Here is a 15,062-nt window from a genome sequence, read left to right on the forward strand (position 1 = left end):
GAAAACGGAGATTTCTAAAAACGCCTGCCAGGGTGGAGATTTTTGAAAACTCAGTTTTTGCATTTACGTGTGGACGAGGAAAACGGAGAAAACGCAGCATCAAAGGTGTGCGCCTTTTTTGACGTCACACTGTGCGCCACGTTATTGTTTCGGTGAAATGAATTTCTACAATACTGTTACTGTTAATTGTACTCTCTGCAGTGTTTAAATGCTTACATATACACACAGTTACTGTCCCTCCACACATAGGACTCGGTTCTGCTCCTGTGCACCAGCTTTGTTTACTATTTCCCACTGAGGCTTCTAGACTTCTGATTGGCCAACATTTCTACACAGTTAGGAATATATCACCACCTGCTGCTTTGGCATGTTCCTAGCAGCGTTATCCTTCATTTCTGCGTTTACGTGTGGACGGGATTATTTTTTAAAACGAAAAAAAATACCCGTGTACGTGTGGACGTAGCCTTTGTCACAGGGTCTGCTCCCCTTGCTTTGCTGTTTTCTAGCCCTAGTGTTTTAAAATTTTAGCTTTTACCTTTTCGTATTGTTGTCATCAGCCTAAATAAATGGCTCGCTTTCAGTTCAACCCTACTCTACGTTCCCCACGACCGTGAAACAATGACATTCCAAGAAATAATGCACTGCTTTTACAGACTTCATTTTCCTAATTTTAGGTTTTCCACACAGCTTTAGAGCCTGGCTGCAGGGGTTTCCTCCCATTTAACCATAAAAGCATCAAATGCTGATGTTGGCCCAGGTCGCGGTCAACCTGTCGGTTCACCCAAATGAAAGTTGATGAGGTGAATCGTCTGTGCAAACCGATTGTCACTTTCTTTGTGAACCTGAGTTTGTGCCATGTTGAAGCAGGAAAAGGGATGAATTAGGAAAAGGAAGACAATGATTTAATAAACTTCTGGCAAACTGATCTATAGCTGCTGCATCCTGGTGTAAACATTTCAACCCTGAATAATTTGTATGGTGAAAGAGAAGCAGCCATTTTTATAATCACTTACTCCATAAATGACTCCTTCGTACTGGCAGGAGCCCTGGGATGAGGAGGCGCACTCTGGACAGCACTTGTTGGTGGGGATCCTCAAATGCTCGCCCTTTTTAAAAGACACAAACATGAATAGACTGACAAAAGGAGAAAACACACTCAGAAACTCAATCAGAAAGAGGAAATGAGTTAACCAGCATGGATACATCACATTTCAAATATACAGCCTCTCAATTTCCATGAAGATCAACTGACATGCAACACATCAGTGCACAGAATAATGAGTCAATGAAGACTATCAGGAGCACACAGCATGTGGAATGGAGGTAGTAAAACATATGCAACACAGAGTCTTCTAACTGCGCTGCCCATTCACACTAATTGAGGCCGGCTGTGCAGCAGGAAGAGAACGTGAAAGCGGCGAGAGCCAGACGCAGAGCCTGTTAGAGGTTTCGGTGATGTTTATGGAAGTGACATGGAAAAGAAAAAGGAGGAGGTGAGTGCGATTTGTGAAAGGGAAGAAAAAAGATCCCCCAGAGCCTTCAGAGTGTGTTTTTCCAAATGAAAAATGGTAGGGGAAAAAAAAAAATCAAATAGAGCTACACTGAAGCAGCATGAAAGACATTCAGTGAAACTAAGAAGTCGTTGGCTTGGATTTCGAACATAATTCACTAATTTAACTGAGTTTCCTGCCTGTGTTTCAAAGTCTCTACTGTGCAGCTCAGGCTTTCAGCTCCATCTGTCTCATGAACCGTGGGCACATTGGAGGCCGGCGGTAACGAAAGCAGCACTTCAGTCTTGAGCTCTTCACACATCTTTGCTCTGAGTCGACAAACTGCAGCTGAACTGTGAGCTCCTCTCAATGTGATTAATTCAACAGTGATGTTACCAACCAGCTTCAAAAAGTCGAGAGTGCAGCCGAGTCCCGTGTCTTACAGGACGATCGTGTGGCCATGGGAGCAAAAGACAGGCCTGTCATTCTTTGGTAGCAGTGCTCAACGTGAGAGGCGAGCTCATTAATTAGTGTTGCCGGTTTGGGCAACGCAGGCTTTTGTCATCCTCTTATAAGCAAAATAATCATAAATACAAATGAAATACACACGTGCACGTCAACCTCACAATCGCTCGCTGTAGTGGGTCCTGGCTCTTCCAGCACTGAGATGCTGTGATAATAAATTGTCTGCTATCCAGGCATCTCGAGGCGTTTTAAGAGACACATTCAGAATGTATGAAACTCCTTTCTCTAATGTTTCCTGAATGCTGTGGCCGTCCTATTAATCGTCTTTATAAGCTCCTGTATCCGTTAACAAACTTACATGTTTAAAAATGCCTTCATACTATACGATAAAGTAAAATACCATAAAACAAAAAAAATGCCATGATGTTTTCTTGGTTATCTTTCAATTGTGCAAAGTACATCTGTCTAAACGACTGATGTCATGGTCTCTGAGTCAGGCACCTTTGGAGTTTCTATTCGGAGGTTTTTTATTGTCCTCGTTTTTGTCAAATGAATTATGTTCAGGTTCATGTGAAGCCTAAAAAGCTTCACATGTTCCCAGTCGCGTTTGTCTCCATAGAATAGAATAGAATAGAATAGAATAGAATAGAATTCAACTTTATTGTCATTGCACATGCACAGGTACAGGGCAACGAAATGCAGTTTGCATCCATCCAGAAGTGCTTTAGTGATATAGATATATTACAATATATATTAGCAATAATATAGATATGTGAGTATATTACAGAAATGGGTCTATTATGGTATGTTATAATGTACACGGTATGAAGTATGTTGTGAATATTCTATAACTATAAGTATGTACAGGCTGTAGTGAGTACAAGCTATGTACAGGATATGAACAGGATATAAATATGAAAAACTATACAGAATATGAAATAAATAACTTTACAGAATCTGGGATATACAGCTATACAGAAATGGGAACTATGCAAGTTGTAGTCCATGCAGTCAGACGCTCATATTTCCACATGCTGTGTCGCCTCTTTGTTACCCGCTGTGCCAGTGAGATACAACTAAGAAGTATCTCAATCTTAGCACTACTAAGATCAAGAACCTGATACAGCTGATGTCTGCTTTCAATTCTAGCATTTTGTTATAAAAGGGTCAGAATGATTGCATTAATAAATGGAAAACATTTCCTCTCACTGTTATCTGAGTCATAAAAGGGGAACAAAATGTTTTTTTTAAAAACTATTACCGCTCCCAATGGTAAAAAATGTTAATAGTTTTAGGAAGATTCAGAATGAAAACATGATTATAGAGTAGAACATATTCTGTTTTGTTTTTTTCCTCTTTGCAATTTCAATTTCTCAAACGTTTTCTGACCTCCTTTGGAAGCTAAAAAACGTTCATGCCCCACACTTTCTATTAGTCATTAACATTTAAAAAAAGGTTTCAAATCAAAATTTATTCAACAAAAGGTCCTGTAGTAGCATCAGCAAACTCTTTTTATTTTACCTAATAATTTTATTTTTTCACACGATTTGATAACAGCGGCTTAAAAGGGATAAAAGCCAGTGTCATCATCCACCGTCAGTTCACGCTACACAATATGCGGCTTTAAGAGACAGTGAGAGGACTCCTTTGCAGATCGAGGAAAGCTGATTAACCCACAGTGTCGAAAGTTGCGGGCATTTAGTTATGCGTTTTAGGAAGGTCACAGTGGGAGGGGGTGTTAAGCTTGCAGATAATGGCTTTGGATTTCAAAAGAAAGCCTCATAATCGGAGACTGTCCGATGATAAAATCTCTGAAGCTTTATTTCTGTTTAATCAGTGTAGGTGAGAGGAAGTCACATTACAAGAGGTTTTTAAATGGAGAGGGAGCACACAGCTCGCTGAGCATGATGACTAATTTTTAATTAACATTGGATTGCCAGGCAGCGGAGTGGAATTCATTAGACATCGATTGTTGCCTTAGCTCAGAGTTGGGATTGAATCTGATGCCGTCACTGCAGGCTTGATGTTTAGATCACATCTGAGAAGAAGCACGGGAGAAAACATTTTTGACAATGTGTTCATGTGAATTAAAATGGGCCCAAAGAAAAGGTGCTGGAACGAACGCTCAATGAACATTTGTCATTGTGCCAAATTAAATGGTGCAATTGCCAGACTCGGCTGCACAATAGTCTGCCAGTTCATGAATTCTTGTTGTAAGGGCAACGCACAAAGGAAAGTGATTTAACAGGTCCTTGAAAGTGGATTTGTGCTTGTAAAGAAGGAGATAAAAGGAAATAAAAATATCACAAAGCAAAGGTGAACCTCCTGAACTTCCAAGGCCATGGATTTAAATCGCTATCAAGAAATAATTCCATTTGTGATCATTTGGAAATGCAGAATGTTGGTAAATGGTAAATGGCCTGTATTTGTATAGCGCTTTACTATTCCCTAAGGACCCCAAAGCGCTTTACACATCCAGTCATCCACCCATTCACACACACATTCACACACTAGTGATGGCAGCTACATTGCAGCCACAGCCACCCTGGGGCGCACTGACAGAGGCAAAATCTTCACTTGTTGCAATACTGAGAACCTTTTCACAACACATAAATGTGGCCATGCACTGTGCACTGCTATTGCAATATAATATTATAAACGAGGAGGGAAACACAGTCTGACTATTTTCATATTACTGTCTATTTTCAGTCCCGTCACATTAAGACCCACAGACGGCTCTCTTTAACTTTCTGGATGTTTCTCCTGACCTTTTTATACTGCTCGTCTACCTAGTTTGTGTCTGCTTGATGAATTGCATTCCAGCACAGGGTGCTTTATATCTCAAAGGCCATGCACACAGGAAAATACCAGCATTGACCCGGCAACTATGTAGATGAAATTCAGCAGCTTGTAGAGATGACAGCTGAAATAACATTTGTGAATATGTGGATGGGCAATGACCAATCCTAACTTTAAGACAAGGTTAGGGCTTAATATGAATTTCAATTGGAGGGATGCTGCTTTCGTACCTAAAAAAAGGGTAACCAACGTAGTTTAATGGCTCGAAGACTGATTTGTGCCGCATTTGGGAGATTTATTTTAACAGGTTGAAACAGTAACAATTAGGTTGTCTTAAAGAGAGACCACACAAGTTAATGTTTAATGATGTCACAAGTATGTGCCACTGCCCTCTGTAGAGTGTGGGAGAAACATGCTTGCACATGGACGTATGGACTGAGATGAACCTCATTTCTTCACCTCACTAACTCAAAGTAACATTACCAGTTGTACGAACACTGCTCGCTTCATGTATGATAAGACAGCAGCCGAATTCCCAGTACCAGTGTCACTGTAAGTTTCTAGCTGTCATGCTAAGTGTTTCTGCTGCCTCCTCTCAGCCACTGAATAAAACCCATGTTGTATTCAGGTCATTGAATTTCTGTTTACTTCTGTTTATGCACCAAAACTACTTTGTTAGAAGTTTAAACAAAATCTGCACGAATACAGCGTATGCTCCAGTATGACTGCCGTGGGGTCCTCATCATTTATCCTTTACTGAAGTCTCACTGCACCACGGCACTAACACCTGTTTGTATCTCTGAGGTTTTAAAGAAATGTCAATGTTTGATGTCTTCTTAGTCCTCAGTCATGCGAACTAGCAACTTCACAATTTTAAAGTTAGCATAGATTTTAAGCTGAATAAATGAGCTAGCAGATTTCAAAGAAGATTTCAAACCATTATAATAATGTTAATAACGTTTGCTTGTTTCTGCTAACAGTCAGAGTCAGACTGCAGTTGTTTGAACACAGTTAGTCTCCCAACAGGCGATCCTACAATCGCCTTGTTATAAAGAGTGATCCTCCAGAGGTTGTGGGTGTTGCAAGCTCAACCTTTGACCGAGCAGCTATTTGCTACAACCACTTACGATTGTCTCTGACTGTGGAAAATTCAATGCAATCACCCGGAAAGCCCCAATTTTTCATAGCTTCAGGGAAGTTGTCTTATTTTCGCTCTAATATAAATGAGCCATAACCCAAAAACCAGAAGCAAAAGCTGCCATGTAACAAACAAACAACATTAGGTAACATCACTAGGTAAACTGATTGATTGCTCACCTGGACATAATAATTACAGGGGACAAAAAGAAAAAGTGCATATTTGTCAAATGTAAAATATCTTACCCTCTGCAGGTCACAGTGGGGGTTGGGACAGTGGGTGGGCCCACAGATGGCCACATCACCATAGCAGGTACACTCCTGACAGGACTGCGGCCTCCATGACGTGTTGTTCTGTCGAGACAAAGATTGAAGCAGGCATTAAAAATGGCCGAGGTCACGCTTGGTTTATCGCTGCAGGAAAACAACATTACTCGTTTCATCGTCGCCATATTTAAACACACCAACAAGTCATTTGACGTTGACAGCTGGGGCAGAAGACTGCAAACACACAGGCCTCTTTGTACATAATAATCTAAGAGAAAATGTTTGCTTGGCTCACTCACTTGGAAATTTCCAGGTCTGGGATTGAAAAAAATAGAATAATAATAATAATGAAACTATCCTAAGGGACTTTACTTTCGACTAATTAGCACAAAACTATGTGGTAATTGAGCATCTCAAATACAGAACACGAATATGAAATGATCTTAAATGTAATTTAAGCTCCATGTTTGGGGGAATCGCACCTCTCTTGCTCACTGCAGTGGTTTGTATGAGCTCCATGATTATGGAGTAAGGTTTTACTGCTGCAGTTTACAAAATGCGAGCACCACCATAAGAAAACCATTTCACATTTTGAACTCTTATCATCCTCTACACTTAAGGTTGTAAAACACTCAAGGATTTCTGCTGCAGGTAGTGTGAAACTACTTCTGTGTTGATTAAAAGCCTCGAACACCATGGCCAACTAGACAATGAGATAGGGCAAAAAGGCAGAAAAGTTAGAGATCAGCTCCGCCAGCTGGCTTCACCCTTTTGGATGCCTGCTTTTTGTCAATAGCTCATAACACCTAGCTGACGATGTCTGAGCTTAAAGCCAAAATGAAATCAATATTCCAGTGCCTGCATATGCCCCCCATATATCATCTTACAGCACATAAATCCAATTTAGCCAAATGATTAATAACCCACTCATGACGGGAGTGTCCATGGGCAGATGTGGCTATGAAGTAGAGCCTTCATGGAGAGGTGGGGTGACTGTCCATCCCAATGGCTGCGCTTCATTTAAAATGGTAATTTAAGCTGTGCTTGCATTTGTATAATGGTCTTATTTTCAGGATCAGCTGTAGCGAACAAGGCGAGGCAAAAAGAAAGAACTTCAAAGGTTACTGCAGGCTTGGATCTGGGTGCAAACCTCAGCACCACTTCATAACCAACAGGAAATCACTCACATCATGTCTAGATTTTGTTCACAAATGACATCCTTAAACATCAAAGCTTTAGACATACAAAAGACCAAATCAGATCATGCACCCTTCTTACATATGGAGACATTTATTTTTAAATGAGGAGAAATGAGGATCTTAAACTAAACTTGCTATTCATCCATCCAAAAATAAGACAACAGTGTTGGCATCAGAAAAGTGAACTCATCTTCACCGTTTCACTTCAACAAATCTATTTATTGAACTTTGACAAGTATGATAACAAGTGTGGATGTGTAAAAGCAACAACACTTCCATAAACATTACCCATACTGCAACCACGTATAAAAAAGCGGAAATTGGATAAAAGACATGACAACAAACTGCTATCTCATCTCATCATCAGTTGACAGAACACCATTAAACGCAGAAGACTAAATAAGATGGCTGCACACGGTTTTATTGCTTTATTCTGCACACGCATCCAAGGTCAGTGATCTGCTCCATAAAACAGTCTTACAGATTGTGAGATGAAAATAACATGTTAAATACAGCCCCAAATTATGTGCAGGAGTATTTATGGAACGTTTTACACTTAGCTGTAGCTTCCAGGTCTGAAAAGTGTGTTGTTTTTCTAATGGATACAGAGGGCCAACTTCTCTGGATGCAAAAAGACTGGCTGCAGAGAAGTCTATGATTGTCTTTGTTCTATTGACCTCATTAAACCATTTTCAGAAGACCTACTTGGAAAAAAGTACTTTAAAAAGTAAAACACGAAAGAAAGTCGTGCATTAAGCATGCAGTCCAATGTCAGAGTAGTTATAGGTTACGTTGAAAGACACACAGGCAGAGATGAGAGAGTAAAAATTTAATTAGGGACACAGCCAGTGGAGGTGAAAGACACACCTGGAGAGAGCATGTAAGTTAACGCGCTCCCTGTAGTGCAGATTAAACTGTTTATGCATCTGCGTACATGTGTTTAATTGTGAGTTTGTGGATGTGCAACTCTGCACAGCTGTGGCCAGATGTATAACGAGCTTTATGTGACAGCAAATGAGTCATAACAAATCTCTGCAAAGAGTATCAATGTTCCAGGAGGGAGGAGCGACCTTCACAAGGGAAGGGAAGGTGGGTCTCAATCGAATGCGGCAGTTTTCCCAAGTAGGCATTCCTTTACTGTGACAGAAACGCACACGTGATGAAGCAACACTGACAACGTTCAAACAAACACCCTGATGTAGGAAGACACGTAAAGTAGCAGCTTCATTTTTCTCAAACTACATCAGAAGACCAATACAACTTTAGCCTTACTTCAGGCACGCCTTGAGGTCAAGTTCATCCACAATCCCCATCGATCAGCTGATCTCAAAGCCAGCAATCAGCTGATGCATCAGCCGATATCCTGCTACACATTCTATTAGCAAAACTAGAGGATCTGCTATGTAAGCTGCTTTAACCTGCCTACTTAAAGTGCACATCTGTAAGCTGCTTTGCAACCCACCTCCACCTCCCTCCTACTGCTGCTGCTCTCCCAGCTTTCAACCTTCTGAATATGTACATGTAAGAGCAGAAACGTCTGCCAAATATAAATTGCTGCAAATTCTTGACAACAGAAGCACTGACCCAAATGAATTTTATATACTGTATGAACCCACATTCGAGTGTATTGCACACATATTTTCAACTACAAGAAAAAGCAATCTAGCTACAACACAAAAGCAGACTGCCTCTAAAAGGCACACAGTTGTACTCTACTGTCCTGAACCGTCTCCGAGGTCACCTGTTCTGACTCCACAGAGCAGTTTGTCACAGCGAATATACTGCTCCCTCTTAATCTCTTTGTTATAAAAAGACCAAAGATACTTCCCTCCTGGCCTTTTCTGAATGTGAGGTATGGTCACTGTGAAAGTGTGACATCCTGACCGTAATTCAGAAAAGATCCACCATACCAACCAATTTCTCTAAAACGATGATCTATTCTGTGTCGCATGGCCTTCCGACAGATTGGCCGACAGGCTAAAAGAGGATCAAAGCAAACATAAAAATGGGAAATTATTCTGACTGGACCGGAACAGCAGAACCGCGGGCTCCTCAACAATTCTTTCATTTAGAAAAGTGATTGTTATCAAAAGTACTGGAATACAAACGAATACAAAGAGTCTTGTTATACAGTAAGATAAAGACCCTACCTGTGTTTGCATGTGCCGTATTTCTACATATGCTCACATTTAGCCACTTGTTATACACTAAAAAGTGGCTAAATGAGACCTGATGCGTCAGACTAGAGACCGTAGAAGCCTACCATTAGCATTTTAATGCTGACATTTGCACTTGTCATAGAAAATGGTATTATAGTAAACAGAAACCTTTAGGGGATTTTTGAAATGTTGATCAGATGGATTTGTACAGATTATACAAAACATAGTACCAACATAGTAAATCTCATCAACTTTTATTTCTCACAAAGATTATTTTCTGTAAAATATCACTAAAGGAATCGGTTCAAAGTGAACATCACTCAGCATTATCATATTCACAGCAAAGTTATTTCGCTGTTATTTTAAAAGATTTTTAAAATAAAACAAGCATTGCACCCAAACGTGTTACAGCACCTTTTCCCTAACACACACACACACACAGTGGGTGTATTTTGAAGGATGGGCATGTCACATTATATTAATAACCTGTAAGTGCAAGAAAAGGGCATCATGTGAAAGATTTGGACAGCTTAAATATAATTTAGTTAAAGGGGTCACTGGGGTTAATAATAAGCCTGTGTGCATGCAGGTATGCCCTCAGAAATAACTTTCCCATTATGGCTCTGTGGCTGCCATTCGTGGCAGTGACTCATTCTTAATAGAGCTGTGTAAAATTAGCACAGCAGCTAATAGCATGGGTGTCTGACTGCATTGGCACCGGGGTGCCGCGGCTCAGGGGCCGAGTCCATTTCAGCCGAGGTCTCGGCCAGATCCAGGAGGTTACACTTTGTTGCAGATCTACGTCGTTTGCCTCCTGAGTGTACGACAAGCCAAATGGGATTGACCCAGAGTTCACTGTAAACACGGACCTCTTAGAGAGGATAGGGCAGGAGGGCAAGGATTTCTCAAGAAACACCGACTCCCTCCTGTTTTGACACGTCCGAGCAATGGGAGCTATACAGACAGCAGTGTGAGCGGTAGTAGCAATTCCTTCCCCATCCCCTCCCAATGAGACTGTCCCCTATAGGGACCCATACCTGGGATTCGTTGATTAAACATCTAAGGAGTTGAAGGCTTATTTCATTCGCCCCCTGGAGAAAGAGCTCTGCCTCAGATTCGATTTAGGCCAGAGGCAGCTCAGCCAACATGGCTGAATGTCTCCAGTTTCATAAAGAAGAAAATAGATCCATAACTTTCGCACACAGTACATTCTGGTCAAGGCTTTCTGCACGACAAAGCAGTTTGCAGTGTGGAAGTCGAAGTGGAAGGTTGCCAGGTTTCATTACATCCCAAAAAGAGCCACTTGAATGAAGTATAGGGTATCTATAGTTAATGTCAAATGAATAAATTATAAATAATGATGGATTTTTCTGCAGCGATGGGAAGAACAACACTACAAAAAGTATATGATAAATTATTTTGACTAGAACATATTCAGCTTATTATTGGTTTGTTTGATTAATCTTTCCAGCTTTACTGCAAAACCAGTGACTGTTTGTGGGGATATTTATTGTTTATGACCATTTCTCTTATCGTACTACATGCATACGTCTCACACTTACAAGCAGAGAGAGCACAGGGGACGCCGTGTTCTTATCAGTTAAGTGGAAAGCTAAGTGATGAGAGAAGTGCAGCTTTAACCTCCATTAGTTTGTTCAGCAGCCAGCATCAGAAGGCTGTGGTCACAGTGGGAAGCTCCCAGTGAGAAGCGTGTCTTCCTCGCTGAATCTCAAACAGGATAAAGCTGAAAAACAACCAGCATCTCCGAGTCAATTCTCCCTGGATGAAAACAGAGCGAGGGGAGGACTTGGTTGGCCCTACATGGGATTAAGTGGCAGTTTCGATTAAAATCCAATCAAGAACAAAAGGTAGAGTCAAACATTAACAGGCCCCAGTTTTGTTGAGCTGTCAGTTGAACTAGTTGGACTTTCCCATTGAAAACAGAGAAGTGTGAAGAAAGGCAGGCTGCCCAGCAAGCAAAATGTAATTGGGCTAAAATTGGGGCAGGAGCTGATAGAAACTAAAGCTATTACTGAGGCAAATTCAATCGTGGGACATGATGGCTTAAAGCAGCCAAACAGCCCTGGCTGAGGCGCTTCAGACGACTGCAAAAACACTCGAGCTGCTGCTCAAGGGAACTCGCTTCTGTCAACACAACTCTGTATTTGCAGCTGATAAGATAAGATAAGATAACCTTTATTAGTCCCACACGTGGGAAATTTGTTTTGTCACAGCAGGAAGTGGACAACGGGATCACACCGAAGCAATAAGTTGTATTCACAACTATGGATATCTGGGCCAGGTTTCAATAATGCAACAGGAAATCTGAAGTATTGGGTAATTTGACACTGCTGGGGGAAAAAGTATCAGTTTGCACATTGACTTTAACAGCACTGTTAAATGTTACCTCACCTACTGTAATTGCTAAAACTAGCATTTCTTTTTGTGACCCACTATCCCACATTAACAGAGCAGTAATCACAATAAATTAAAGTTTATTGCTGTTCTTGGAAACACAACTAATTACTGACAATCTTTCTTCTTTAATTAACAGATTGAGTTTTGGTTTATATTTTTGTTTTTCCAAGTCAAAAATTAAATTACGGCTTTAATTTCAAAGCCAAACTGATGTGAAGTGGTATGGATGGGTTCTCAGGGTGGCTTTGGTGAGCTTTCAGTTGGAGTTGTTATAACATCTAATATGTTTTTTATTTAATTTGACATGTGCAGCGATTGTAAACGGGCCTATAGAAAATACTGATGAAGAACTAACGCAGAGGCAGAAAGCAAGAAGTCATAGTTTCTCCCCCTTGAAACAGCAGTGCCTCCAAGAGTCTCAGCTTTAGGCGTCCCTGTAACAACGGTGTGGATGGTAAACGTATTAAAAGTTAAATGTTTTGAAACTAAACCCGAAAACAGCTACAACGATCTGCGTGATTTTGACAAATGAATTATTTTTCGATGCCCTTTTTGATTTACGCTCAAAAATAACATTGAGTCAACAATATGAGGCTTAAAGGTCAGTTTCCACTTCATATCAGAGCATCCTGTGCTGCCACTGATATCCATGTCAAGACATCCTGTTTTATGCATCAGTCATTGTTTATAAACAAAGGTACATTTTTAAAAGAAATGTTTTTTTTAAAAACTGCATTCTGGAAAATGTAATCCCTCTTTTGCTCTCTACACGGATTATTTAATTGCATGAATTCCAAACATGTACAAATCTGATTGCAGCCTGAGCTTTATGGACCAAAGGGAAAGTGGAAAGCTTCTGGTACTGAAAGTCATGTCCTTTACCTGCAGATTCTGCATATTTATTCTTGACTTGTATTACAGTGAAGTGAACAGAATTTAACAAACTTATAATGAATAAGAAATTGAAGAACCCTGACGTACGGGGCAAATGTGAGAGTTAATATGATGATAAAACACAGACTGACACCACAATGAAGTGAAAACCTACAGAATTAATGTTTCGTTTTTCTGCACATTTTCTTCTTCGGTTGCAAAGATATCATGAAGTATCAACTCACAATGCATTGCAAAATTGCAGATATCAAGATACTGCAAGATTGGGAGATGTGCTGTTTCATGCATGGGTTTTGTTTAAAAGAAAAAAGAAAATAGAGATGCAGTGGACAAACCAGGCCTTACTTCCTCAGCATCGTTTCCTGCTCTCGGGCTGCTTCCTCATCGTTCGGCTGATGCAGAAGGAGTGTTAGCATTTCTCTTTTTAGAGGGCAGCAGCTTTGTCGCTCATGTTTTGTCAAATAAAACACGGCTGAAATGAATTCAAATTCATTCATTTGCTGCCGTTTAACTGCTTCATCCCACAACTTCCCTCAGTGTCAGCCAGCTGATTATATGCTAATTTCTTACAAGGCAAGCTGTGAAAACGAGCAAAGTTATAGAGCTGCCCAGCTGAAGGACACCTAAAACTGTCACAGTCTCGGCCAAAAAGCCTGATTTAATCGAAGCGTTGGCAAATATTCAAAGCACTCACAAAGGGGACAACTCTTTCTGCTCAATGGTTTAATCATGAATTTCCCAGCCTGTCTCGCATCTTTTTCATTACTGACCCCCAAGTACGAGCTATCTAGCAACTAATGAATCGTCTCCTGCTTTGCATGCAGGTGTCCTCTGCCACAGGGTTAGCATTGTTAGGCTAATAGCCACACAAAGAGAAAGGAAGAGTTTAAAAGTTGTGGCTTAGCTCATTGATTCAACTTTCCCCCATGCCTCCAGTCCAATTAGAGGGCCTGCTGGTAAGACATGACAAATGACTGGCTGATCGTTGGCCTCCCAGCACCCATAAATCCAGCTGTCTGCCCTCACCCTACCATAGCTGCTATCGCTCCTGCAGCCAAATATCAGCATCGAGCATGTAATGGGTTCTGGATCATCAAACAGATGGCCCAAAAGAGTCAGAGTCCACCAACAAGAAAGAGATTAGCAGTGAAGCCACACAGGCGTGAACAGAAAAACAAAAGCTGGGTTTGTGACACAGAGCAGATTCATAATTACTTTAGGAATTTGTCACTGCTGTATTTTTGCAATTATTACACAAAACAATAAACATGTCAGCCTGAAAAGAGTGACTTGACTCAAAAGGAAAAACAGCTTTTATATGATGGTGTGCTGCAAATAAAGCCAAACTAAAACACCTCAGCAGTGAACTCTTTAAGATGCATTTTTAATATGTTTATTTTACTTAAGGTGCCATGAGGAGAAAACAAGCACAAACTGATAAAATTTGCATAATTTATAAATGAAGTCACAGGAAAAGTCCTGAAAGGGGAAAGTTTACAACAAGCCAGGTGCAGAGATCTGTAACGACGAGCGAGGAAGGAAAAACATTTCGCTCAATAATTCACCGCTTCTGTCTCAGCACCCATTAGCTCTAATGAAAAATCTATGCCACAAGTCCAGCCACAAGTTTTGACGCTGCTCGGACTCCATTTGTGCTGCACTACAGATTTAGTTTGATTCAGGGATTTATACTTTGGAAAGGCTAAAACAAAAGAGACAAATTTTCTGTGAGCCAAAGACAACACAGCGCGCAATGGCTGAGATGCAGGTGAACAGAAAGCCGAGAAACTAAATCACATACTGCATTTCATCTCACAGGCCCGCTGTGATACATAATGCATGCTTCCTGCGTTCAATCTGAGAAGTTTGTTCCCTTTCATTGTTGAGCTTTTGGAGGAGCTGACTCATTCATTATCCAGTGTAGAGGTTCCTCACATCTTACAAAACTCATTTGCATTCATTCAAAAGGATTTCCGGTTGAAGCCACGTTGCATAATTTGAAATCTGTTTGACAAATCTGTCTAATTTGTTCCTGTTTTGTTGCTCCTGTCAGCTCACAGTGATCCCACTGCAGACACATCATCATCCCTCCAGCTTCCAATTTTCACCTCCAACACCTTGGCAGGTCTTGGCAGGCTACAGTGAATCGCTCCTACAAAAGAACAGCAGCTTTTAGACAAACAAACAGAATGTAAATAATTTATATATTTAGATAGCTCAGAGAAGTGCCGCCA

The 15,062-nt window shown here is 40.7% G+C and overlaps 1 protein-coding gene across 1 annotated transcript in view; it reads right to left on the reverse strand.

The window, feature by feature from the left end:
• The window catches only part of fras1 (Fraser extracellular matrix complex subunit 1), a 302,138-nt gene that overhangs the window by 200,393 nt on the left and 86,683 nt on the right, over positions 1–15,062 (reverse strand). Inside the window, exons 3-4 of the mRNA XM_085367553.1 lie at positions 6,138–6,245; positions 1,014–1,106 (exon numbers count right to left, since the gene is read on the reverse strand). Of these exons, the coding sequence (XP_085223679.1) occupies positions 1,014–1,106; positions 6,138–6,245 (201 nt within the window). The remainder of the gene's footprint in view (positions 1–1,013; positions 1,107–6,137; positions 6,246–15,062) is intronic.

The sequence above is a fragment of the Diplotaxodon limnothrissa genome, linkage group LG12, assembly GCF_057381915.1.
Source record: "Diplotaxodon limnothrissa isolate DT_005_m linkage group LG12, D_limnothrissa_male_GT1.1, whole genome shotgun sequence".
Lineage (NCBI taxonomy): Eukaryota > Metazoa > Chordata > Actinopteri > Cichliformes > Cichlidae > Diplotaxodon > Diplotaxodon limnothrissa.